At 40.8% G+C, this 26,971-nt stretch overlaps 3 protein-coding genes across 3 annotated transcripts; all 3 read left to right on the top strand.

Moving 5' to 3' along the window:
• Window positions 1–1,119: 1,119 nt before the first annotated feature.
• Window positions 1,120–6,069, top strand: LOC311137671 (homeobox protein Hox-B7a-like). Its single transcript, XM_084172199.1, has 2 exons — window positions 1,120–1,561; window positions 5,211–6,069. Exons 1-2 carry the CDS (start codon window positions 1,150–1,152, stop codon window positions 5,468–5,470), a joined length of 672 nt encoding a protein of 223 aa, XP_084028325.1. The 5' UTR covers window positions 1,120–1,149; the 3' UTR covers window positions 5,471–6,069.
• A 9,190-nt stretch (window positions 6,070–15,259) lies between these two features.
• LOC311104024 (homeobox protein Hox-B6a) lies at window positions 15,260–17,730 on the top strand. The gene is made up of 2 exons (XM_084145676.1): window positions 15,260–15,709; window positions 17,120–17,730. Exons 1-2 carry the CDS (start codon window positions 15,283–15,285, stop codon window positions 17,374–17,376), a joined length of 684 nt encoding a protein of 227 aa, XP_084001802.1. The 5' UTR covers window positions 15,260–15,282; the 3' UTR covers window positions 17,377–17,730.
• A 2,321-nt stretch (window positions 17,731–20,051) lies between these two features.
• Window positions 20,052–22,495, top strand: LOC311150366 (homeobox protein Hox-B5a). Its single transcript, XM_084187801.1, has 2 exons — window positions 20,052–20,687; window positions 21,383–22,495. The coding sequence occupies exons 1-2, from the start codon at window positions 20,105–20,107 to the stop codon at window positions 21,628–21,630; spliced, it is 831 nt and encodes a 276-aa protein (XP_084043927.1). The 5' UTR covers window positions 20,052–20,104; the 3' UTR covers window positions 21,631–22,495.
• The last annotated feature ends 4,476 nt before the right edge of the window (window positions 22,496–26,971 follow it).

Genomic DNA, 26,971 nt, shown 5'->3' with positions numbered 1-26,971 from the left:
CTGTGACATCATTGCTGTTCTCTGCTTCATTTCCTCTCAAGGTGTGGATCCCAGTAGCCACGTCACCACACAGACTGACTCAACTAATTAGTTATCTCACCCAAATGACACAAGTGCATTAAAACCTTCACCAAACCAATTAGTATTTATGGCTACTGGGTGCACACTTCTAACAACGTAGGGATGACGCAAGGTCAGAATTGTTCAAGTGTCATACATGTTTATCTCCCCACAAACTTGACATAGATAAGGCCGTGGCATGTGGAACCACACTGTAAAGGCTAGCTAAATCACATGACTATTTTGACAGCCCTGGAAGATATTTCACTTCCCATAACAGTCACATTCATGTTGAGTCTTATTCGAGAGGGGGAAAGAAAAAAAGGTGCATAAAAGCACCTGTACGCCAGGTGAATCCTGTCAAACACCGGGAGAGCGTGGTAAATTGCACGAGGCGACTCGAGACAGCTACTGGCCTCCCTGTTCTGTAAAAACAAAAGTGCTTGTGTTGTCCAGAGCTTCCCTGTCGTGCTGGAGATGGTTGCTGTGGACTGAGGGATGCTCTGAAGCAGAAATTCTCCCAGAGTGGGCTCCACTGGTCCCTGGACATAGTAGAGGCTGCGTGCGCAGAGACCACAGACAGAACTTACTGAGAGATCCCAACTGTGACAAGGTTAAGTAAAATCGATATGGAAACAAATAGGTGTTTCTTATTTGTGTGGTGTCCAACGAGAAGTCGAGGACATTTTAAGATATGTCTGTATACATTCAGTTGGATATCTGTAAGGATCAGCCCTTTTTATCATTGTGCAACGTGCGGGGTGATTACATAATATATTCTATTGACCATCGATTTGTTTGTGTTCTAGTTAGTTCCTTGATTAGAGGTAGGCTTACCTTTTGGCTTACAGTGAATAGACTAAAGTATTTTATGTGTATGGTCAGTGGTGCACTTTTTCCACATTAGCTGAGCTTGTAGGAAGCCCTTCTGTTATTGGACGAGTTTGTATCACATGGCCCTCGTCACGTGGCCCCTGAGGAAAAAGGGGTGATTTTTGGTGTAAATCTAGACTGTAATTCTGTAATATATCACAGTACCTCGTAAAACCGACACTAAAACCTCCCGGCCTACAAATCACCGGTCAAATTATGAGTTCATTGTATTATGCGAACGCTTTGTTTTCCAAATATCAAGCTGCAAGTTCGGTTTTTCCAAGTGGGGTCTTTCCCGAGCAAACTTCTTGCGCCTTTGCGTCCAGTTCACCGCGAGCCAGCAGCTATGTCTCGGGCTCCGGCGGCGCAGGCTTCTCCTCCTCTTCCTCCACACTGTCGGGACTGTACAATAACGCAGGGAACATGCCCACCCAAACCCACAGCATGTATCCCTCTGCGTACGGGCTGGGCACCGGCTCTCTGAGCATGCACTGCTCCCACTTTGAACACCCCAACCTCTCCATGATTTGCTCCGGTGGTGACCCGTCCAAGGTGTCCAGCTGCGGTAAGGCGGAGCAGAGACAGAACGAAGACAGTTTACGGATCTACCCCTGGATGAGAAGCTCAGGTATGTGAGCTTAAAATGTATGTTTTCAAAAGAAGAGGAGGGGAGAAAGGAATGGGGCTTTGCTCCGTCCTAATAATTACGCTAAACGGTCTTTAAACAGTGCTGTTGCGAAGTGGCCAGGGCGACTTCCTGAACTATGCTTTACGCCGCTTTGCCTGCGCAGATATTTTATTGCTATACGACCTCAATAAAACCATAATTTAAGACATCTGAATATTCATTAGGCGGTATTGTGTTAAAACAGAGAGAGGGGGCGTTGGATTATTTTACTCCGTCCTCGGGTAGAAAGAAATAGCCTACTTAAGCTATTCCATCACTTTCTGTTGTTTATGCTGTTTCGATAAGATCTCATGGTAAGCGCACTCTACAACACAGCATGATTTTCAGATGCCTGGTCCTGCCCTGTGTTCACTGGCTTATATTATTATCGCATAAATGCCTCCGAATGTTGCAAACACTCTAAAGACTGTGATGCTAATAGTTGGTTAGCTCTTGGTCTGCGATGTTAGGCTGTGTTGTTTTGTTATAGAAACGCCTTTGTCTGACATTCTGAACTGGCTTGTTGAATAGTTTCAGTGGGCCTTACAGCTGCCTACAGCCCACACAACAAACAAGTAAATCTAGTCTGAGAAAATTTTGCTTACAAAATAGCAATTCATGTTACGCCAGCGTTAGATTAAGTGTACTGTCAAATATTGTCATGCGTAAAACGTGTGTGTGTGTGTGTGAACAATTACACACCATCAAGTAACAACCACTTTCAGTGCGCGCGGCTCAAGTGAAATAGTGGCTGACAACTTTTTGTTTAATGATTTTCAGTAACCTCTCAAGGCCTTGGCTACTATTATCACAAAGTTCCTATCAGTCAATTGTCAATTTAGTGCTCCCTCCTCTTGTTAGCTTCTGGTGTAAAACGTACAACATCATAAATAGTTTTGAAACAGATACGTCCTCATTAACAGGGCTTTTGACATTTACTAGCAGGTATTCGTTGCCACACGTTTTCTCATAAATTTACACTCGTAGTGTAAGTTGTGTGCAAGCTATTTATGTCCTTGTGTGAAATATGCATACTTAATTTTTAAAAAATCTCTCTTTGCCAGCCTACCTCCTGCTAATTTGCTTATAGGAGCCTAATTTAGATTTTCAAGTGTAATTTAATGAGGCACCTGGTATAAAGACATAGCTTCATTTGTGTTTGCGATGGCTAAGACTATTCATACACAAATAACTATAATAAATCAAGACATTGCTCGAGTTGACTAGTAGGTACACACAGTGACAGACAGGCAGGTAGTCTCTCTCTCTCTCTCTCTCTCTCTCTCTCTCTCTCTCTCTCTCTCTCTCTCTCTCTCTCTCTCTCTCTCACTCACACTCACACTTACACACTCACACACAAAATAATCTTGCAGAGATGAGACATCAATAGTTTTTTTTTTACCTATAACTTATCCTCAAGCAAATGTCACTTTATAAATAATACCCTTATCAAATATAGTTGATAGATAGTAACACAAACACACACACACACACACACACACACACACACACACACACACACACACACACACACACACACACACACACACACACACACACACAGAGAGAGCCCTCTCTATCACACATTACACACATTAACTTTCAATGTCTTATACTCCGGGACGGGTGTGTTGTAGACTATGTGTGAGTGTACTAGAGGGTCTCTGAGAGCACAATGCTCGCTCTTGTTAAAACTCCTGACAAAACTGCGTTTCACGGAGAAGAATTCCAGCCAAGCCGTCTCTCTCTGCTCAAACACAAATCACTGCTGGACACCATAGCAGAGAAACATCTAATCAATAAGAATATCTCCCCCCCCCTCTCTCACTCTCTCTCGCGCTCTCTCTCTCTTTCCCTCCCTCTCCCCTTCCTCGGCTGGCTCCCCAGACCTCCAAACCTCCTCCTGTCTCATTTCGAGCCAGTTTCACCCAGAATGTGACACGTCGCCAGAGAGGAAATGAGAACCACACCAGTGACCATGGCGTGCAATAAAACCCCACAGTGCTGCAGCTCAGTTCAGACTCCATTAGATGTCTGCCTTGAGCGGAAACGGGAGGAGACCCGTCCCATTCGCATCGTATGCGGAACTTTTGGAAGTAAAACCACTTGTGTATGTCAACAGGGAGTGATCATGTTTTGCTCCTCGCCTAATATGCCATCGAGGTTTATTCGAGAAGGCCCTACGCCCCATTACGAGATAGGGGTCCTGTTGTGTGGTGGAGGTTGTGTTGTTGAGCACACCAAAACTCCCATTTATGTTCCAAGGCAATGGAATGTTAGGTATTTTGTGCAAAAGGGAAATGCATGAATATACAGCTGAACATTTTCAGATGGATTTTATGGTTTTATAGCCTACTTGTATTGTATAAGCTAGGCTACCGGTTATGGAAGGAACTTGCGTGCCCTTTGCCACTATTGGTTTGAATCCTTGCCAATTGAATGATACTGTTTATCAGTCCATTTAGAATTACAGGTAGAGCCTATTTCTATTAATTGCGCAATGAATGTGAATGAAAAGTAAGTGGCTCTAAGTATAAGGCTTGTTTAGATACTTTACAAAAATATCATGTATTATGCATATGATGGAATAGGAAACCTATAGATTACCTAAACTTGTAATACAAAGCATGTAGAGGCCTATAGTATCTCATTACAAATATTGGTTATTTAGTACTCTTATTTTCTTATTATTTTCATCAAACTTTGCTGGATTTCAGGCCACAATGACACTAAGGATTTGTGGTAGGCCTATAGCTATACAGTCGACGCTATCTGACCAGGAATACTAATGAAAAAAACACTGCAATTGATTTATATTTCTGATAAGTGATACTTTTGACTAGAATTCCATAACAAAAGAACAGTGTGGAAATTACTACCACTTCCATTCAGGCCTATACATCAGCTTCCCTTTTACTACCCAACGGTTATTCCTGCGGGGATTGTAAAACTATTTACTGTACACAATTAGTAGTGGAAACAGCTCCTAAAATGTAACTTTTAGATGTTTATATTTGCTCTGCAAGGCGTGTTTACGACATAGGCCACTACTGAGGTAGCACAACAGATGCAGTACATTTGGCCCAGTTAGATTCAGAAATGTATTTATTAATATGAGAAAGATTTCCCCCAGTTGCCTTTTAACCTCCGAGAAGATAGTAAATAATAACAATATCCTCTCCACAACTAATCCTTATAATCATATAATCTTCAGAATTATAACAAAATTGTTTGATTTATTTCAGCAAATTTCACAACATTTCCCTCCACTGGACTTATGCTTTCCATGCACTTTTATCAAAGCTTTATTATTTAGTTACAAAAAAGAACACACATTTCAGTAGACGCTCTTATCCAGAGCGACTTACAGTTAGTAAGTGCATACATTTTTTTTTATACTGGCCCCCCGTGGGAATCGAACCCACAACACTGGCGTTGTAAACGCCATGCTCTACCAACTGAGCTACACGGAGCTACACAAGCTATCTAGAGCATTCGATTTGATTTGATTTTTTACTACTTCAATTTGTTGAGAAAAAATGAAATGTGTTTTCTCTCGATTTCTGTCTGTTCGATGTTCTTACACAAGCTCTGCCTCTGTTATTTACAGGTGCAGACAGGAAGCGAGGTCGACAGACGTACACGCGTTATCAGACGCTGGAGCTTGAGAAGGAGTTCCACTTCAATCGCTACCTGACCCGCCGAAGACGCATAGAGATCGCTCACGCGCTGTGTCTCACCGAGAGGCAGATCAAAATCTGGTTCCAGAACCGGAGGATGAAGTGGAAGAAGGAGAACAAGACGCCCGGACGGAGCTCCCCTGCAGCCGAACCGCCGGGGGGCGAGGAGGATGAGGATGAAGACGAGTAGTAACGGCGAACGGACGGTGAAAAGACTAATGAGCACTACATGAGACTGATATTATATTAAAACCGTAGGGGAAAACCGTGTCCCCCTATTCTTACACTGAGTTAAACATACAATACTACCTATAAGATTAATGATATATTAATGTAGTCTAAAGCCACGTCTTGTTTTATTAAAAGTACAGTGAAATTGTATAAATAAATAAAATACATTGATTTCTAAGCGATACTAAATAAGCTATTGTTGCTTACATTTTGATTTAGATCAATATTATCTAGTGTTTTGACGTAGACCTGAAATATTGCAAAACCCTGGTTGGGAAAATTAGCCTATATGCAAGAAAAGGGAAACTAAGATCAGTTATTATATTTTCATTCTCTGTCATCTTGTGATCTTCTGGATGTATATTTTATGACTTGTTGTAAGGGCTTTTACCCCTATGTCAATTGATTTTACGTATTTTGTTTTTATTCTTAACATGTAGGCCTACAGCGGACCACGAGATGTAGGAATTTGTATATTTTCGTGTTGTGAGGAACTATTTCTTATTCAATTGCACAAGTGTTCTGTTCATGTCAATAAAACAAAAAGTAATCAATTACAAAAACAAAATGTTTTGGATTTCTCTTGGATTGGGTGTATTCTACATTCATAAATGCTTAGGCCCTATATTAGATCGCTGGCAGGTAGCTTAGTGGTTAAGAGCGTTGTGCCAGTAACCGAAAGGTCGCTGGTTCTAATCCCCAAGCCGACTAGGTGAAAAATCTGTCGATGTGCCCTTGAGCAAGGCACTTAACCCTAATTGCTCCTGTAAATCGCTCTGGATAAGAGCGTCTGCTAAATGACTAAAATGTATATGTTTGTAATGCATAGGCCTATCGAGGAGGCTTAGGCTATTCGTTGAATCAGAAATGATATTCTTACATCGAAGATTTAAAATAAAAAGACAAACGTTAACATTTATGATGGTTAAATGACTAGGCCTACACTACATGTACAGTTGTAGGTGATTCTTCTTAAATTCATTTAAACAAATGAGCCCACATTAAGCCTTTTGTTTAACAAAACTTGTGACAGCATGATACTATCCACAATCTTATCAGAATTTAGTACACTTTTTTTCCACAAATATTCACATTTTGTTGATAGCAGTCTAGCCTTCCACTGGCAGGCTAGTCTGGTCAAATAAATAAATAGGCCTATTCATTTGTAGGCCTTATAGCAAAGTGTTATAATTTTCATTGAATATTATTTTGAATCTGTGTTTATAAAGACAAGGTAGCCTAACCTGTTTCCATTTCTAATGCAGCCCAATGTTTAGTATTGATTATAATAGGAATACTGGTATTGCTATAAACAGCCTATCCGTATCATGATTTCGATCCTGTTTAGTTTAATGATGCAAGCGTTTGAGTTATTTTGAACATTTAGTTTAGTAGTATATATTTTAGGCTAACCTATGGATGTTAAATTGTGGTCCTCTGTAGCTCAGCTGGTAGAGCACGGCGCTTGTAACGCCAAGGTAGTGGGTTCGATCCCCGGGACCACCCATACACAAAAAAAATGTATGCACGCATGACTGTAAGTCGCTTTGGATAAAAGCGTCTGCTAAATGGCATATATATTATTAAATCTACCCGTTTGCCCTGGAATTGTTGGCTATAGTCTCTGCCTTGGTTCTGTGCATACAACACTGGCCAAAAGAAGGCATATATTGGGGGTTGTAACTAATGCGTTTATTGCATCAATGAAAGACCGGAAACCACCATAAAAGTAACTAAAAAATCAACAAAATGGGAAACAGGCGCTCACGAAAACGTCTGCTCATGTGCCAGGATTGCAGGCCCTGTAACAATACCCGACTTTAGTCTTTCCTTTTTCATTTTCGTTAATAATCAACATATTTAATTTGCTTATAGTAAGCATCAAATTGAATCGTTTATTTATTGTGTATTAGACGAAAACGAAACCAGGATGCAAATGCATTTCATTCTCTTTAGGACCTCCTTAGAAGACATCTTTATGATTTGGGCCTTGGCCACAATGCGGCGATTATATGCCGCAGTGCGAAATATTTTACGCACGCCTTTTGTAGCATAGATATTCAGTTGAATGTTGATATTTGTATATTTCCATGGTTGTGATTCGATTAAGCCTTCTTTATCAAAGTATCTCCTATTGGACATTTTGGTAGACTGGAATGCTTTGTTGTTTAGCTTACACGCCTCAAAGCCTATGTTTTCAATGCTATATCGTAGCCGTGCAAGATTTTCTGTTCTGAAAATGGTTTTATTCTGAACATACACCACCAATACACCGTCAATACATAAAGCTGGTCTCATACAAGCTATATTAATGCAAATAATATCTAACATCTGAACAAAGGCCTCGAGAATGCATAGCAATAACATATAAGCAACGTAAATGGCTAAGATTGATGTAATTTGAGTATGCAACTATTCAATGAGATATGTTGGTTCATCATTAGCTTTTGTTGTAAGTAGTTCTTGTTTTTATGCAATTTTTTCTTTTACATTTCAACAATACAATGATAATATAACTAAACAACAGGAAAAAGGTCAATGTAAGCCTAGTCTTGTCTTCCATTTTCTTGCTATCCATAACATTTACGCATTGTGCCAATAGCACACAAAGATATCCCTTTCAAACATCTTTAGAAAATAGACTAGATATTAAATATCTGAGCGATATAGTTGTATTAATTGCTCATAAGTGCACAAAAACACCCTCACAAGAAACGTTTATGTCCCACCGATCGGCCTACAAAATATTTTATGCAAAACAGAAGAGAAATCCTCCCTTTGCTTTTCCTTTTTGAGAGAAAAAGATGGCGATAGAGGAACCACTGCTGTTAAAGCAGTCATGAAGAAATGCAATAAATTCCTTGTTGGTTTATGAAAATTTACAACTTTGTGATAGAACTTTATGAGTGCCTGGGTCCTGGGATTGGCCGAGGATGGTCATGTGGATGGGTAACCGTGAACATGAACTTTTTATGATTTCCCAAGTGGTTATATTGCAGCAATCTTTTGGACACCGCACCTTCTGTAGCAACACTGTGCTCCTTCAAGGTTCTAGGCTCTTTAATCGCATGTATGAAATAAAAAAATAACCTTATCCCCGCGCAGTGTTTACAGAGAAACTGGAAGACCTGCCTCCTCGCCCTGCGCTATGCAAATGTGGCCGACTGTGATTGGGATTTCCGCTGCGATGGAAAGAGTGACTGACTGTGAGAGATCTGGACACACCGGAGGGTCTGTCTAATTTTTCATACCGGGATTCTTCATTCCTGTTGACTAATGTAAATTAAACGGTATGGAGGCGGCCTGCGACACTGTAAAGCCACAGTGGTGACTTCGCGCGCTAATGGCGGTACCGAGCTGGGGCAACAGGAATGCTGTACCGCGAGCTGTGCGAGACTCGCGGATGTTATCCAAGGACTTAGTGACGGATTATCAACAAAGGTAAGGCGTGCTTGTCTGTCATTACACTCATGCTGTTTCGTTTCACATAAAGTTTGAAAACAATTATTCAAAACGAAATCATAACTGCTCTCTCCAATGAACATTTTCACATTTTAGGTGTGCATAAACCTTTAGTAAATATTAAATTATATGATGACGTTCAATAAGATGTCATCACTCGAAAGTGCTTGGAGATGTTTACCTTGTTATGTGTGCATGACGAATTTGTATTTGGCTCGGAGGTATATTAGAGAAATACATATCGATTTCGATATGCTCATTTGTGGCTGGCTGAGGGTGTTTGTGGTATAAGGATACCCGTGTCCGGGCTGCGAGGGCGAGGTTTGATGGAGCGGCTCCTATGCAAATAGGATTTCTGATGTACAGTCTTGGGTCACCTCTTAAGTGGAATCCTTAATCAAAAGGCACGGGGCTATACAACATTCCTTCGCTCTCGTACGCCTCCCTAAACCGTGGAAACAAACAAGACGAGGCACACAACATGGCGTTTTGTAGAGATAGCAGATCATCTTTTGAGTATAGCATTGAGACTGACCGTCTTTTTTCTAAATCCTCCATTACGCAAGGGCTTGTCAAATAGTGGTGTAGCGTATCACTTCCAGATCACCGACGCAACGCTTCCAGGTTACTGGACAGTTGGTGCGTCTGTGCGGTGGATAATGTTTTTGTATGTGTCTGCGGGGTTTTATTGCTTTATTTCCCCTTTCATTTCCCCTTCTGTGCCATCATCCGGTATTTTTTTTTACACGCTAGACCCTTTGGTGTCCATTTGTCGTCTCCTCGTCAGTAAAAGGTCCCCACACCCACCATAAAGGCTGCTTCCACAGTGCACTTGTTATGATATCTGTTTCAGTCTGTCTGTGCCTTAACCCAAACGTAGCCTACTATTTAGTTATTTTCAATGTACCACTATAAACATGATCACTTAATAGGCTACCACTACTACAACTGCCACTAATAGCCTATACTGACACAAATCATGCTTGCCTATCCTCATCCAAAGTTATAACATATTATTTTTTCAATGTATAATCAATGGTGGTATTATTCTTAGTGTATAATGCGTAATTGTGAGTGATAATATTCGCTGCTAGCTGTGTATCAAGGGTCTGGCAGTCTGTTTACCTATACATCTATCTGCAAGTCTATCCATCTGTGTGTGTCTGTCTGTCTGTCTGTCTGTCTGTCTGTCTGTCTGTCTGTCTCTCTCTCTCTCTCTCTCTCTCTCTCTCTCTCTCTCTCTCTATCGGTCTGTGTGTCTGTGTGTCTGTCTGTCTCTCTGTCTCTCTGTCTGTCTGTCTCTGTCTGTCTGTCTGTCTGTCTGTCTGTCTGTCTGTCTGTCTGTCTGTCTGTCTGTCTACAGTTTATCACAATACTTCTAATATCAAATATTCTTTATCATCTCACTTCAGTATTTGACATCTCAACAAACACCACAGCAATTCCTTATAATATACATTTATTATGTTATAGCATAGTACGTTTGGTATTGTATGGCATATTGTCAGCAAAATACGCAGCCTACTATTCAAGTTCGTCCATGCAGATACAATAACTATCAGGAAATAAAGGGTAGCAACCTAGTGCATAAACAGATATCCTATTCCACTTAACGATGATAGAGACCTTGTTTTGGATTTCATTTCCAAATGTGATAACCCGCCTTGGCAGTCTTGCAGCTTTGCGGTAATGCCAGTTGATTTGATCTTGCAGTGACGCAGGTCGCTGGTTGCTGCAGCCTCTGCTCGTTCCTAACTCTTTGGTGCCATCTAGCGTCCATTTTTCCATAATGCCCAAAAGCCTCCTAAATCAGGGCCTTCTGTGTGTGTGTGTGCGCGTCTGTGTGCATGTGCATATGTATTTCTGTGTGTCTCTGTGTTCGTGCGTAGTAGTGCACAGTTGAAACGTACATATTTTGCTCCTATGATTGTGCGGAAATGTGTTTGTCGCTGAGTGCGTGAGCTGTTGACAAACGGATATGTGATATTTCCAGTGTTATTGGTCCCTCTTCTAAACTATTGCGTGTAACAAAGCGGTGAGGCTCTGGCTGGGGCAGGAGATAACAGGAAAGCTGTATGGGGCGGGTTGGGCTCGGTGGCAGTGAAACGTAAAAGAATGCAGAGGTTGTAAATTCTCGAGCCGCTGTTGCCGCGCTTTGATGTGCCTGGGTTTGGGAGAGATTTGTGGCACACACGCAGAAGCCCAAGCCTTCAGGCTCGACTTCTTGCATCCCCCATTTCTCCCCCCTCTAAAAAGCCCTTCACCAAGACGTAAGCGGATGACCGCTCCAAGGTTATTGCATTGCGCAGTGAATGGAGTGTATAGTGGTGGCCCCGTGCTAGAGACAACCTGTGTTCACTCAGTGTAACTTTCATTGTTATTACGCGGCTGAATTTAGTTGGTCACTTGGTGTATTAAGTGATGGTATGGTGTTGTGTGCTCTCTCCCCAAGGAAACAAACCGTGCTATAAATGCAATCTAGCCTTATTATTTGTGAGGGTCGTGTTGAAGTGGAGATACAGTGAGAGGGGTATGGCGCGGTGGTTGTGGATAAAGGGGAGGGGTGTGTGTATGTGTGTGTTCGGGTGTGTGTTTGTGCATGTGTGTGTGTGTTGGAAGCATACATGATTTGTCCTTGGTCACTGTTTTCATTTGGTTTAGTGGGTCGCACACGCAAGGCAGTCATATGTAAACACCTCGAGAATTGATTTCATACCGCGTGTTTGTGTGTGTGTGTGTGTGTGTGTGTGTGTGTGTGTGTTGGTACATGAATGCGTTTGTTTGTTGGTGCGTGCATGCGTGCAGCGTGCAAACTTGTATGTGTGTGTGTGAGCGTGTGTTACATTGAGCTGGCTAATTGTTTAGTTTTAATGACAAATTTAATTGTACAGGTTTATTACCGTCGACTGTTGTATAGCCAATGTTACAACAAACAAAATAATAATTATACTGTGTATTTTACTATAACAGAATACAGTAATGACTAAATATCTATATTTTGACTGCCAACCATGATTAAAAGTTGCAAAACATCAGAATATTAGCAGTAATTAGGTCTACAGTAGGCCTATATTAAACTCTATGAGACCAACGCTATGAAATATTTAATGAGTAACCTGCGCCCAAAGCTTTTGGCTGAAGGCTGATCAGGTAACGGTCTAGGGACTTCACACGAGTTGAAAGTCCGTGAAGGACTAGTCACTTTCTGGAGAACAATTATAAATATGTAAGGAAGGGTCTGCCCTGTCTATCATTAACCAGCACAAGTTATTCACTTGATAGAACAACGTTGTAACACCGCAACTTAAAACCACACCATGCTGCATGGGCCTATATAGCCTACGGTAACAATATTTGCTTATATTGATATAATTAGTTTGCTAATATTTTATTATAGTTTTAAATATTAAACTATTAATTGCCAAGCTAAACTTGTGCGGAAAAGCATGGTTGTTGTAGTCACCTTTAATTAATGCATTATTCACATAGGCTATCTACTTCCGTTTAATTCGATATTTCCACACACTTTGATCCATGTAAAGACTTGCAGAATGCCTTGTGCAGAACTGGAGTTTCTTCAGAATTAGAGAGTCGTTGTGTATGCAATGAAAATAAATAAGACTGGTGAATCCTCGGTTTAATTTAATACAATTGACTAAAAAGTAGAATATTTCAATCTCAATAATCACTTTCAATAATCAAAAAGGTTAAAAGTAGGATTACTGTTTATGACAACTGTAGCAGAATGGGGCGAACAAGTATCAAAAACAGATGCTTCTTTTCGATAACCGAATGAATTAGGCTATGCACGCTAGCGCGCACTAAACCGGCTGATAGAAGTCAAATGGTTCTAAATAATTCTGAATTGTTTCTTATATTATGGTTAGGCTAAGTGCACTTATATAATAAACACTTAAAACAAAATTGCAGTAAGAGCTAAGCCAGGCGCATTTGTTATAACTTCTGTTGCCGCCACTTGTTTTCAATTCCAATCGTGTCTGTGAATTTACAAGCCGCCATAAGGTCATAAAACACTAAAACACTTTCCCCAGTGAAATAAAACAGCAACTCAAAAAACACAAGACACCACAACTCCTTTACAACTTACTTATATTTTAATGATAGGCCTACATTATCACCAAGATTACAGATAGGCCTATGAAAATCAATAATCAACTAAATTGGCCTTTTGACGTTATATGCAGTTATGAACTTAGCAGAACACACTATTGAGATGTTTAATCGTGCAAAATATACTTGTAATACAATTATTTCCATCAAAATGTTGCGAGTAAAACACCTTTTATGCACAGTAGCTAATATAACATTTACAAGGAGATATAGGCCTATAACTACATGACTTGGTTTCACACACATACTCATATACATACATTTATTAATATATTATAATAAACAACTATACAGAACAATGCATGGTCATGAAAAGCGCACATACTTACATATGCATATGTCATGCGGAACTCGGGGGACTATGAGGTAGTTCCGGGACACATGTCAAAAAGTGACAGGCGCGTGTTTCTTCCCTGGTCTGTATAAACAAATCACAACTTTTCCTCCATACAGTCAGACGCATCTTCACTGGGATTTCCGGTCATAGTCCATAGATATTGTGTAATTTTCACTGAGTTGGTGTCCAGTGGGTTGCTGCCCATGCAATTTGTGGACAACTTTTCTGCAGTGCAGTTTTGTCCTCAAAAGTTACCAAGTCAGAGTACTTTAGCCGGCTTTACCTTGCTGTTCGTGAAGTTGTCAGGAGACCTGCAACGAGACAAAAAGCTAAATGAGAATCGGTTCAGAGGAACAGACATTGAAGTTAGTTTTTACACAATAATAGCCCCATATCATCAGATCATTATGCTAACATTTGCTTAGTTAAGACTGCATAAAATTGGCTTAAGGTAGTTATTATTCATTAATTATTAACCGAGACTTAGACTGTCCCATTTCTCTGTGTACTTTAACAAATGGTCACACAATGGACGTTTTCCGTTCACACAAAACTAAGCCACACCAAAGGAAGCTCTGTGTCCTGGTTTGAAAGGGACCCAAAATGAAAGTAAAACTACACAGACTCCCGGCACTATTGGACAGACAACACTTGTGTGAGGACCGGATTAATTTTTGGGACTGGCTAATTTATGATTTTGTAAATGCCATTTGTAAATGAAAAACAGACCCAGGACTGACTTGACTCGTGGTCGAAAAGTCAGCGAAACATTTAAAGCTTTACAACGCGTAATGACCTTCCCAGTCAATAATTTTTGAAATAAAAACCGGTGCATGAAATGTGGTCAGGGCAGTATGCATGTAAATACATACTCAGACTAGACAAATGCGGTAATAAGGAACTTTTATGATACCGCAACATAGGCCAGAGCCGTTCAACAAACAACCAATGGTAACATATTGACTAATGTGTGGCAGCTAATTTGCTCTAAACATTGATAAAAGCCAGGGCTCTGAAAATATTGTATCATATTCAACTAATATAGGAATATTGTTCAGTGAAGGCAACTGTTGCAAAACCCAAAGCAGTTGTAAGGCTGAATATTCCAATAAATTCCAATAAATATAATAAGAACGTGCATGTTGAAATATACATTAGGTGTATTGTCAAATACCCGGATGGAAATCGCTATGAAAATAATGGGGATGATAATGTGCTGGAAGAGGGGAGAAGACATATCTCATCACATAGGCTACTGTACTGAGCGAATAAATCAGACAACTAAAAATATAAACACAAAATATTTCAAATGCAGAAGATAACTCAAACCCCCATTGGTGCGTCTCTATATGATTCACGTTTTCAAGTCCTTTTTAAATGTGGGGATTATTTGAAGGGTCATATTTGTTGTTTTGAGTGAATAGGGCCTTTACTGTATATGGGCTCACCAAAGACCAAACAGAAGGGGGAGAAGTGTCGATGTATTCAATTTACCACTTTAAAATTCCATCTGATTCGTATTGTGCAATCTCATTGGAAGGAGAGAAAGGCGAAAGAGAAGAGAGAGAAAAAACGCCTGCTCTCGGGTTTGCGCTGGGGTCCCCCGGCGCATGCAATCACAGCCCCCCCCTCCAGGGTGCTATTTTGCAGGCACTGACGCACGCTATTGGTCAGCGCCTGGTCAGATGGTACGGTTTCCCTCTGTCCCGCACTGGCACATCGCCACCCAGCGCCCCCCCCTCAACTAAAACCCAATCTCCGATAAACTACTAATAGCTAAACCACTTGGACTATAAAACACAACAAATCATAAACCAAGGAAAAGAACCTGTACCCTCCCAATGAGTTCCTATTTTGTAAACTCAACTTTTCCAGTGACTCTGCCTGGAGGACAAGAGTCTTTCTTGGGACAGATACCGTTATACTCCTCCGGATACACTGATCCTTTAAGACACTATCCCGGTGCTGCCTATGGCGCTACCAGCGTTCAAGACAAGGCGTACCCATCCTCCTATTACCAGCAGGCGAACGGTGCCTATGGCCGGGCCACCGCCGCCGGTGCATGCGACTACGCAGCAGCCAGCTTTTACAGGGAAAAGGACCCCGCCTGTACCCTCGCCAGCATAGAGGAACATTCGCTCGTCCTGAGCCAAGACCATCGCAAGACGGACTGCTCGGGGCAAAATAAAAGCATATTTGGGGACAGCGAGGACCAGAAGCCCTCGACGCCCGTTTATCCGTGGATGCAGAGGATGAACTCGTGTAACGGTGAGTCCACATTGTCATGTCATTCGTTTTTTCTTACGGTTTGTTTTGGTATTTGCCTGTCTCGGCTGATACATAGAGCTTGCCTATTACATGTGACCTGCAGCTGCACTGTACAGCGCCGGAAGAGCATACAGTTGGGAATATTGTCGCTCTGGTTGTGTCTTAACACCCAGGCTGAACGTAGAGGAAGCAAAGCATGCTGTAAAAATAAAATGTACACTTTGATGCGTCCTCCATAAGTATAGTTTTTTTCTCCCAATAAACTGGTATGATTATGGATCCTATCGCCTCGAGGGTGACATTATTCACGTTCTAGATTAAAATCGCACGGCACACGAACACATCCTTGGCAACAATGGAGTAGCAGTTCCATCAAAGATGGTTTCTTATCACAAAATGGCTCGTATTGTTATTCTGACAGGGTTCCAGCTATTAGTGCTTAGTTATTCACCACAAAAATACTTTCAATATCACAAAATTCAAAAAGTATCACAAGGCAAATACACATAATGGCTGTGCTATGGTTTACAGTTAGAAATTATGTCCGAGGCATGAAATATGATAGGGAAACACACTACACAATAATAGAGGAATAAATTAGCACCATAAATTACATTCGAGGAATTCCGATTCGACACACACAAAAAAAACGAAAACAACTCTAATAGTGAGAGAGAGAGCTACATTTCCTTGATTGTTGGATATCCTAACGTTTGAATTATGATCACTTTAAGTGCACCCACCATAATCCAAAAGTTGATTCTCCTCTTCTATATAGGCTATTTATTGTTTTCTGGCTCTAAGCAGAAGCTGTGTGTGACTTCTAGAAGCAGTGTGGGTAAATTTGTTAATGCTTAGAGTTATGATGATCAGTAAAGAGCTCGTTGTTCTTTAATGTTAGGATGCGCCATGGTTTGCCCCTACTGCAGGCAAGAATGTGTTTATGAAGATATCATACATCGTTATTTAACTTGCCAAAACTAACATCCCTTCTCTGAAAAGCTTATCTTTTTGTATGTGTGGAAAAAACAACAGGAAATAACATGATAACCTACACTACAATATTTCAAGTGCTTTTTTGTAATGCTGGCGCTCATTGTTTGGCGAAAAAAAAAAAAAAAACATTATTCAAATATCCTGCATATTTATAAAAATCTTACATAACCCTACGTAATATAATGTAAACAGCACTTTCACGAACTCATTTAAGGGCAGCTTCCAGGACTATAAATATTGTCCTTTTTCGCTACTGTACACATGTCCACCAGTAATGCGTAAATCTTCAGCAAAAGCTCACGAGTTCCAGTCATGGTATTCGCCCCAAGCTCTTTCTCCTCGGACATAGCCTATCTATATCAGTGCTATAAACACAAGTTAATGTTTGACTCTCTCTTCCCTTTCTTTTGACAGGGACCTTCGGTAACCCCGGTCGAAGGGGTCGTCAGACGTACACCCGCTACCAGACGCTTGAGCTGGAGAAAGAGTTCCATTTTAACAGGTACCTTACCCGGAGGCGCCGTATCGAGATCGCGCACGCACTGTGCCTAACAGAACGCCAGATCAAAATTTGGTTCCAGAACCGAAGGATGAAGTGGAAAAAGGAGAATAAACTGATCAACTCCTCTCAGACCAGCGGAGAGGAGGAGGAAGAGAAGAGGTCAGAGTAAAGAAAAGAAGAAGATGCATAAAATGGCTTCTGGCATCATCTTCGGATATCCTACAAATATGAAGATACTACCTTCATATGCCCAAAGTTCCCACCGGTGAAGTTGTGTTTGGTAAATTTGTTGTGGCATTCCAGAAGTTCACTTAACTGTCTATTTTTGTTATTGTTATTGTCATTTTATGTTTCTTTTTATAATGATTCGGGTACCCGAATGGCAGTGTGTTTGTGCGCTTGCCTCTTGATTTAGGATGTGGCCCAAAACATTATTGGCCAGGTATAACGAAACTATTTCAAATATATGTCATATTCGTGTTCATATTTAAACTGTATAGAAAATAAAATGAAATTCTCCTTGTATGGTGAATTAATGTATTTCTTTTGAAAGTTAAATACCCAGCCTTATCTAGTTGTTTGGTTGACTTGTTGTATAGTTTCATGGGGAGAACATACTGATCTACTGATAATTCAAAACTACCTAAAGACTGGGTCAAAAGTTTATATTTTATGGATTTTATACGTTGTTTATGTTTGTGGTTTTGTCACAAATAGGTATCTACTTACGAAATCATTCAATAAAATGTAATAATTATTCAACCTGTCATGCACGGTCTGAGCGAGCATACTTTACAGGTCTTTGTGATTTTGTCACCTGCTTAGAACGCCATTTACAGTAAGTAGGCTAGTACACATTTGGCTCAGAAAGTGAAATTGGCCTAGGCATATATAATTCACAATTATGGCCAGAACAAAACTTGTGGATAAGTATTTGAAACAGCAAATCATAGGAAAGCTAAAGACCTCTCTGGAAATCTTATTTTAGTGAATTGTCTACCATTTGGCCCTGCATAAAAACAGCGAGCACCGTGCATCTGCTGCAGTTATAAAGGTATGCGCAAACAGTGACTTGGTCATAAACCAAGCTTCGCTCTTTCACTAGTGTATGAAACACACGAATTTAAGTTCATCCGAGACAAGTGAATACTTAAGGCCCAAACAGTGACAGCAAACTGTGCGAGGCTGATTGAATTAATGGCTGGGAGAGAAAGTTGACCTGTCCGCCCAGACACTCACCCAAACACTCGAGTGTCCAATCCAAGACCCCATGTCTCTCAATGGTCACGTTCCCTTTCCAGGTACCATCAGTGTGACATTTCATATGCAATAGAACCCTCGGGCCTGGTATTCCCCAGGAGGTAATTACACACAAATTATCTGGAAATTGTCAACCGACAATCTCCCCAGTGTACATGACACATAAAGTAGCCAAGACATGATAGTGTTGTCATTTGGAGTTAGAAGGAAAACCGCACAAATACATATGGTGGCTACTTGTGAACTACAGCAAAATGTCTTGAAGTGTGTATTACTTTGAGTAGACTGATATTCTCCAGGCTTCATGTTACAGATGTAGCACACACACACTTAGAATAGCCTCATGTGTGATATGTGGATACGTAGAATGCATAAGTATCAATCTGTGTCTCCCCTTGGAGATAGTCTGGACTATTTCAACTATCCTTTTCCGGTCTATATGTAAGCACAAATGTATGTTCTGTATAGGGGGGTTTACATATCATGGGACACATAGCCTACATGAAATAACTTGCGCCTTTCAATCAACAAACCATAAATCAACCATTACCGTATATCATGACTTTGCATTCCTCTTGTGCACAGCAAAACGTTTCCAGTCAATAACTTTACATGCATGGTGCCTTAGAAAAGAGCATAAAATACACAGAGAAATTATGTGACGTTGAAACAACACCTTTATTTCATTTCACGGCCTACTCATCGGCGACCTTTTACTTGCATGTAAGAAACATTACCAGGTGTGCCATTACCTTAGACTGAGGGGTTACTGTTCGCTTTAGAGTCTAGACCTATTGTGTGCTATATTCTAAAACAAACCTTTCGGACTTCCTAAAAATAGTATCGTAACCTCGAATTAATAATACAAAAAGGGAATTATATATCAATATGACTAGTATCGTAGTGTTCAATATCTATCAGGTATTATTATTATTATTATTATTATTATTATTATTATTATTATTATTATCTATGATGGAGAGCAAGTGTGACTAAAATCTTACGAGACACTTCCCCTGAGCATGGTAGAATGAGCAGGACTCTAAAATCGGCATCATAGCTATAAACGTTATTAGCTGTAGTGTGTGTTTCTCTACTGTATTCATATTCAGTTATTAATGGTGCATTTATTGCCACGAGCCCACTTTTTCTCCCACAGGAAAGGTTAGTAAAGACGCAAAATGATACTGCGATCACAACAACCGATAAAGAAAGTTATGGGGGAACAAATCAATTGTGTTCTTCCCGAAAGAGAGACCTAAATCCTAACTAAAACTCATTCTATAAAGTCCTTCTTTACTGCATTAAATAAAATTCCCAGTAGGTGACGCTCTCTGCCAACACGGAGCACAACCCTGCAATGGGGAGGCACACGTTGACTTGAGTCTAACGACTCCCATCTCGTCATCATTTGTAACCATAGAGCATGAATTACCTCTTGAAGTCATCAGTGAGAATTTACGACTGGTCAACAAAAGCACGTGATTCTCAAACGCACCCCCACCCCCATATTTGGCCGCATACATAGCAAAAACGAAGTACAGTGCATTGCTATAATTCATTAATACATCATAAATCGTGAAGCACAGCGTTATAACGACCAAGATCTACAAATCAAGCCCTCTAAAACAACCTAAATGAGCTCTTACTTTGTAAACTCGTTCTCAGGGCGCTACCCAAATGGCCCCGACTATCAGTTACTAAATTATGGAACTAGCAGCAGCGCTATGAACGCCTCGTACAGGGACTCCGGCACCATGCATTCGGGCTCTTACGGCTACAACTACAATGGGATGGACCTGACCGTTAATCGTTCATCCAATACTGGCCACTTTGGGGCTGTTGGGGATAACTCCCGGGGTTTCCAGTCTCCCGCTCCGGAGACACGGTTCAGGCAGCCGTCAAGCTGCTCGCTGGCGTCTCCGGAGCCGCTGCCGTGCTCCAACAGCGAGAGTCTGGGACCCAAATGCTCCTCACCCCCTTCCGACCAGAGCGCCTCCACGACGGGCAGTATCCTCACCAACACCACACATTTCAATGAAATAGACGAGGCGAGCGCTTCCTCCGAGACCGAGGAGGGCACCCATAGAGCCAGCGCCAACCCCGCCGCCCGGACGCAGCAGAAGCAAGAGTCCACAGCAACCTCCACCACCACGGCATCGAGCGATGGCCAAGCACCACAGATATTTCCCTGGATGCGGAAACTGCACATTAGCCATGGTATATAGCCTACGTGATGTCTATCTTTACTTATTTTGATATAAGAAAGGTTGTGTTTTGTGTGTTCGTTTTATTGGTTAGCGTTTCCTCTGTGGCGCGTGATGTTGCCTTTATTTTAGCCAATTCCACAAAAGCGCCATAAATCTGTCAACAGGGTAAGCCTCGCAAACTGAGTGCTAGAGAATGGAACTGGGTGGGAGAGAGAGGGCAAAACGGCAGGAAGACTTAGAAGTTGTTGTTCCTTTGAAAAGTTACGCTTTATTAGGTGTGGGAACTTTATTACTGCAGGGGAAGAAGAACGGCAATAAAATGTGGAGAATGGAGAAAGCCAGTACAGGAAAGAAGAGTGCAAAAAGTTGAGGGATGTGTTGAGGACAGTGGCTATTCAGGAAAAGAAAATACTAATGTTGTAACCAAGCATGTTCTTTGTAATGGGGAATAAGATGCCCAGTAAAAGGAATGCATTGATAGCCTAAAAAAAATACACAAAAATACCACAATACAGCCGAATGAGGCGTATAAGCACCATTTGGCGTAGTTTTATGTGCATTGATAGCCGTAGCCTATATCGGTGGGCTTGTGTTGTGTTTGCAAACGTGTGCTGGTCAAAGTTATTGAGTATTTGCTTGTGTAATGCGTTTGGTGGTCCTTTCTCGCTAATACTTATCCCCTTGCGTTTTATCCATGCTATTCAGATATGACTGGACCGGACGGCAAAAGGGCCCGAACAGCATACACTCGCTATCAGACGCTAGAGCTGGAAAAAGAGTTCCATTTCAATAGGTACCTTACCCGGAGGAGGAGAATAGAGATAGCCCACGCTCTGTGCCTCTCAGAACGGCAAATAAAGATCTGGTTCCAAAACCGAAGGATGAAATGGAAAAAGGACAATAAACTGAAGAGCATGAGTCTGGCTACTGCAGGTAACGCTTTCCAGCCATAGAGGTCACGCAAGTAAATAACACACTATGTGGGGTGGAAAGAATATACAAAATAAAAATAGGTTTTAAAAACACTATAACTGAGGACTGTACAGCGCGGTATCTTTTGGCATGTTGTTGATGTTTTAGGGCAACTTAACTTATACTGTGGTACTGCTTCTATAAAAACAGTTCATGTTCGTATGTTGTTGTCTTTTTAATACAACAGTGATTATTGTTTGGAGGGGGGGAAAGAAAAATTGCTATCAATGCAGCCCGTTGTTATTGTTATAAATATAGTTTATGTGTCAAGTGCTATGTTACTGCATTCTTGAAAGTTGGCATGTGAGCTCTTAAATGTTATAACTTATTTACAAACTATAACGAGTATACTTTTGAGTTTACAGCTTTAGAGACTCCTCTGCCCAAATATGAAGTGAAGCTATAGTAGACAGGCCCCTGTATTGCTTTAGCGGGAGTCTCGGTGTGTTATATGTGGTCATCTTCATGTTTGCATACCATTGTTTGAATCATATCTTTGGATTTTGTCATGTGTTTAAATTACTCATTTATTTTTTGAAAAAAAGGGAAACTTGTATAAAAAAAATCATGACTAGAATTCCTGTATCCGTTCATACGTGTGTATAGTTATATTCAAAATGTAATTGTATATTATTGGATCATGCCTATGTTCCAGAAAGGATGTATATATTAGCCATTTTTAATGTGACCAATTGGCTATTTGTATTGGGCAGAGTGAATGACAAGTGTGTGGGGGAAAATGGCAATTGTCATTTCGGACTGCCTGTAAGCATTTTGCCAATAAGCTTTTTGTATTTGTTTGTAGCTTACCTTGGAGTACAAAATAAAGTTCCTCATACTCAGACCAAACCCCTCGAGCACACTACTTGTAATTATGTACCCCCTGCCTACCTCACAAATGACCCAGCTGAGGTCAAACACGTATCAAACTCCCAGACCCCCGTCTACCCAGTGTCCAAAACTGGTAGACGTGTACCCTTCTGTGTACGACATCAGCTGTCAATTCGTCTCAAAACCTTATCTAAATATTTCGGGAATATGTCTAAGTCTTCCACAAATGCAGTCGGACAAATGATAGGCCAGAGTTAAGTCTTAAATGGAACAATCGCAGTTACGCATTACGCACAAGGACATAACCACTACTGCAGTCATTTCTATTTTTTTAATGCAACCTGAGGGACATGTGGCAATCACAACCGCAAAACAACTGAAACTCAACTAAAATACACACCGAGCACATACTCTTGGCCCATCTCTTGTTGACAAACTTTGACATCCAAAACATTAACGAATTGGGCACTTTTCTGTAATGATTTCCTCACTGTTAAATGGTGTCCCTCCTGTACAAATCAGTTTACGTCTCACTTTCAGTAAACAAGCACTGAACTTTTAAACTTACCAGCTGGTCCTCAACGGTTCTTTCTGGTCCTACGCTACTTTTGAGAGCCGGGTAAAGGTCCTGCCAAAAAGCCCCATCTGCCCGGCGCTGCCTGGCCAATTGCGTTTTGAAAATTTGCTTTCCCCTTTGGCCAAACTATACCAAAAGAAGCTGTGACATTTACATGTCAAACGGATGAGGGTTTTATCTTGAAGTTAGATCGTAAAAATCGCCCAGGCCACCGACAGATACCCCTTACTGGCTCTCAAAAGTCACGTGGGGTCCATAAAGTTAGTTTTATGGTTTTGGGGAGTTGACAATATATATTTCACATTCTAGAATGCAAGTGACGGTTTAACTGCTTCGAAGGGATTCTAAAGGGTCAGTAGTTAGAGAAGAGCTCTGTAGTAGGCCACTGCCATGCCCTTGTCTGGTACACACAATGTCTGCGCTCCGGTTCGAACCATTTCAAGGCGGAAATGTAGCCAGTGGACTGTATGAATGCACCAACTGCACAGTAAGTCCAGTTTTAAGGCTTATTTGGCTGGTGGCTAGGCCTAGGGGCAAGGGAGGAAGGAGAGGGGAGGCATCGTTTGTAATTAGTGTGTCATTCATTTTACTCTCAACTGTGGTATTAATATGGTGCTGAGTCTCTGGACCTTCATATATTTCGGGTATTTTAGTTAGGCCTATCTGCTATGTGTGGGACATGTGATATAGGCATCATAGATACAAGTGTTTATGTGTGCTTGTGTATATGCTTTAGTTATGTATTTGTGGATGTAACTATACAAACTTTGACCTCTGCCTCCGAGGGAATTCATGTAGACTCAACTGTTGAGGGAAGTTACTTAGACATACAGGCTGTCGTTTTTAGTGTCATTTTGCATCTATGAAATAAAGTTTTGTTGTGGTACACACGTTGACATCTTGATTCGGAAGTATTGTTATTAGATATTCAAAATTATTGAACATTTCTTGTCTATAATCTGATAACGTATTAATTTAAAAGAAAGCTAAGGCGTTAAGGTGCTTGATAACCTGGAGTGGAGTTGCTTCAGCCACAAACAGATTGCAGCATAGGCTACTCGACGGTCATGGCGATGGGTCCTTAGACAGTATAGAGCTGTGAACAGAAAATAAAACAGTTCAAAGTTATTATGAATATGAATATGAGCGTAATATGCGTGATTGTGGTTGTTCATTGTTTCTACCTGTTTGATTTGAGAATCAGATATGCTATTGTGATTATCCAGTGGGCAATAGATTACTTTTACCCACACTTTTACGCACACTGGTTTAGTGTATGGAATAGATATCAACACCAGTAATCAGAAAATGTCACCAAAGTCCACTATTTTCATAGAACGACCACACACACACACACACACACACACACACACACACACACACTATAATGATATGCGTCCTTGAGGTACAAGCAAATCTTTGTTCGTACCCTGCCCTAGTATTTTCAAGAAGGAAGGGTGTGAATAGCAAAACTGGATGCGAACATTCACATTCGACCCCTGTATCAAAATCTCCATGTAGGCAGGACTATTTTAAGGAACAAAGGCTTGATTTAAAATCATCCTTGAGATATAGTCAATACCATGGAAATGGCACCTCTGTATGTCGTATGATTAAATCCTTCATGTAAATTGTTTAATAGTTGTGTCAAAGCGACACTCACATTTGAGACCAACTGTAGTTGAACTCAAGTGTAAACTTTAAACTTTAATCATTACATATCCTTGTGTAAAGATCTTTATCGTGGAATCTCTGGCAGTTACTGTCGATCAAAAAACAGAGGATACAGACGTCATTATTTTAACAATTAATAGCTATATAGTCTAACCAAAGCAGGGGGCAACCGCAACAAGACCCATGGCAGAGATAGGCTAGCGAGTGAACGGCTGCTAATAGGGAGGGATTTTATTTCGGAAGTTCCTCAGATTTTATATTCGGAAAATGGAAAATCCACTATGGGCTTCTCTATGAGGCCTATTTAAACTTATATTAATATGACAATAACAGCATATCGAACTATGAGCAAGACAGATGTAAACACGTTATTAATGTTTAGTTTCACAAGAATACCTATATCACAATAACAATTGCCAATGAGGTTAACGTTTTATGCGTAAATATCTGATTATTTTCACTAAGACTACATTTAATTGCACCTTCTCTTTTCAAATATTATCAAATCAACAATGCAATAGAATGATTCAATCATATGTTCAGCTGTTGGGAAGCGTCCCATACGGTATTTTTGAGAATCCAATATTGTCCATTGGGATCTTAGGCCTAGTTCATGTGTTCTATAACTCTAAATCCTACAGCGTCCTATTTATTTAAAAATAAAACGAAAATTGGGTTTCCAGTGTATTTTACTCTTGGCTCCTCGTGTGTGTGTGCGCGCGCTTTCGCGCGTGTGTATATGTGTGTGTGTGTGTGAGCACGTAACAGAGTGAGGAAGTTCAAGCCAGTAAACAGGAAGGCGAAACTCTGGTCGGGAGGAGAGGTTAGGACTTCCATTTCATTTTTCATCAGCTTCCTTTTTATGATGATAGCATACAGTCGGGAGGAATCTGGCCAGAGGCCTCAGCCCGTCACAGAAGTAGTGCGCCACATGCATGTTTTCCTCTTCAAAGTTGTCCAACGGGTTCACCGACCTAGACCCCCACGAAGTCGACCACTTTGTTTTTTCATCATCTGTTTCCCGTTTATGTAGGCTACATGCACTTTTTGAACAGTCAGAGACTTAGCACGAGCATAAACGTTTGTAGATGTGTGGGTGAGTAAATAGGCGACAGCTTTTTCATTGCAAGGTGTGTGTGTGTGCTTTTACATGTGGGTGTGGGGTGTGTTTTGGTGAAGTGTTGGCACAACATGAGAGAGCAGAGAGAAGCGTATCGGTAAAGGGTATGGAAAACTGTATTGTGGTTTTAACAGAAATTATAACATATGTGTCTTGGTCTTTTACATTGCTTTCAATTTGAGACGTGTTAATAGCCAATTTAATTTGAGTTTAAAGATAACATGACTGACCTAAATAGTCTTAGATTATGACTGAAACTTGTTAATGGAATTTGGAGAGTTGCTGTTGCTTGTGTACAATATGAGCACGACTTTCCCTTTTCTCTGGGTCTCTACTGTTATTTGGTATCACAAAAACCTCCAAACCTTTCCGGTCTTTTCGATGGAGGACCTGGAACATTCGTTCGCCACAATTTCGAACGTTGAAATTGCCATTTGAACAGCGTAATGTGTTTTGCATATTGATAGGGTTAATCTGGGCGCATATCTCATCCATAATGCATATGGTGTCACCGTGGGGTCAGCAGACGAGCGATGCAAAGCGAGCTCTATCTCTGTGCGCAGGCGCAACCACAATACAGCAAGCCATCAAGCGCAGCTATGTGCCATGTTTCCACACCGACAGGGGGAAAATGAATTAACTAAGTAGTTTGTATTTACCTATTGGGGCAAAGACAACGAAAATATCCAAAATGTGTCCTGCATGTGGCCCATGTAGCGTCCACGTTTGAGAGAGGATTTCAACGGAAACGCGCTGAATACTACTATAAATATGTTTGCAATTGCAGGCTGATCCAATCTGATATTCCTTGCGTTGAGATAAGAACTTGATAACGCCAATTCCTTGTTAATATTCGCTAAGATTTATGATAAGGGGATCACCCTCCTGCAAATATTTGAAGTTGTATATCACCTATATTAGATTTGTATTCCATGCATGTTTAAGTTTAGTGATAACTGGAGGAAAGGGAATCTGTACATAATTTCATTACTTCAACCTATTCCCTTCGACGGGCTATTAATTCATTCCAGAAACAGCAAGTTATATTTGTGCAACTTTTCAAATGATTATGTAGGCCTATGTATGTGATTATTTTGCATATTGCAGATTCCTAACATTT

The sequence above is a fragment of the Coregonus lavaretus genome (assembly GCF_964263955.1).
Source record: "Coregonus lavaretus genome assembly, chromosome: 2".
Lineage (NCBI taxonomy): Eukaryota > Metazoa > Chordata > Actinopteri > Salmoniformes > Salmonidae > Coregonus > Coregonus lavaretus.
The sequence above is the reverse complement of the archived record's forward strand: the minus strand, read 5'-3'. Positions and strand labels throughout refer to the sequence as shown.

Coding starts and splice junctions, on each gene's coding strand:
- LOC311137671 (XM_084172199.1), top strand. CDS start 1,150: ATGAGTTCATTGTATTATGCGAACGCTTTGTTTTCCAAATATCAAGCT. Junction 1,562..5,210: donor CCCCTGGATGAGAAGCTCAG/GTATGTGAGCTT, acceptor TGTTATTTACAG/GTGCAGACAGGAAGCGAGGT.
- LOC311150366 (XM_084187801.1), top strand. CDS start 20,105: ATGAGCTCTTACTTTGTAAACTCGTTCTCAGGGCGCTACCCAAATGGC. Junction 20,688..21,382: donor GAAACTGCACATTAGCCATG/GTATATAGCCTA, acceptor CATGCTATTCAG/ATATGACTGGACCGGACGGC.
- LOC311104024 (XM_084145676.1), top strand. CDS start 15,283: ATGAGTTCCTATTTTGTAAACTCAACTTTTCCAGTGACTCTGCCTGGA. Junction 15,710..17,119: donor GAGGATGAACTCGTGTAACG/GTGAGTCCACAT, acceptor TTCTTTTGACAG/GGACCTTCGGTAACCCCGGT.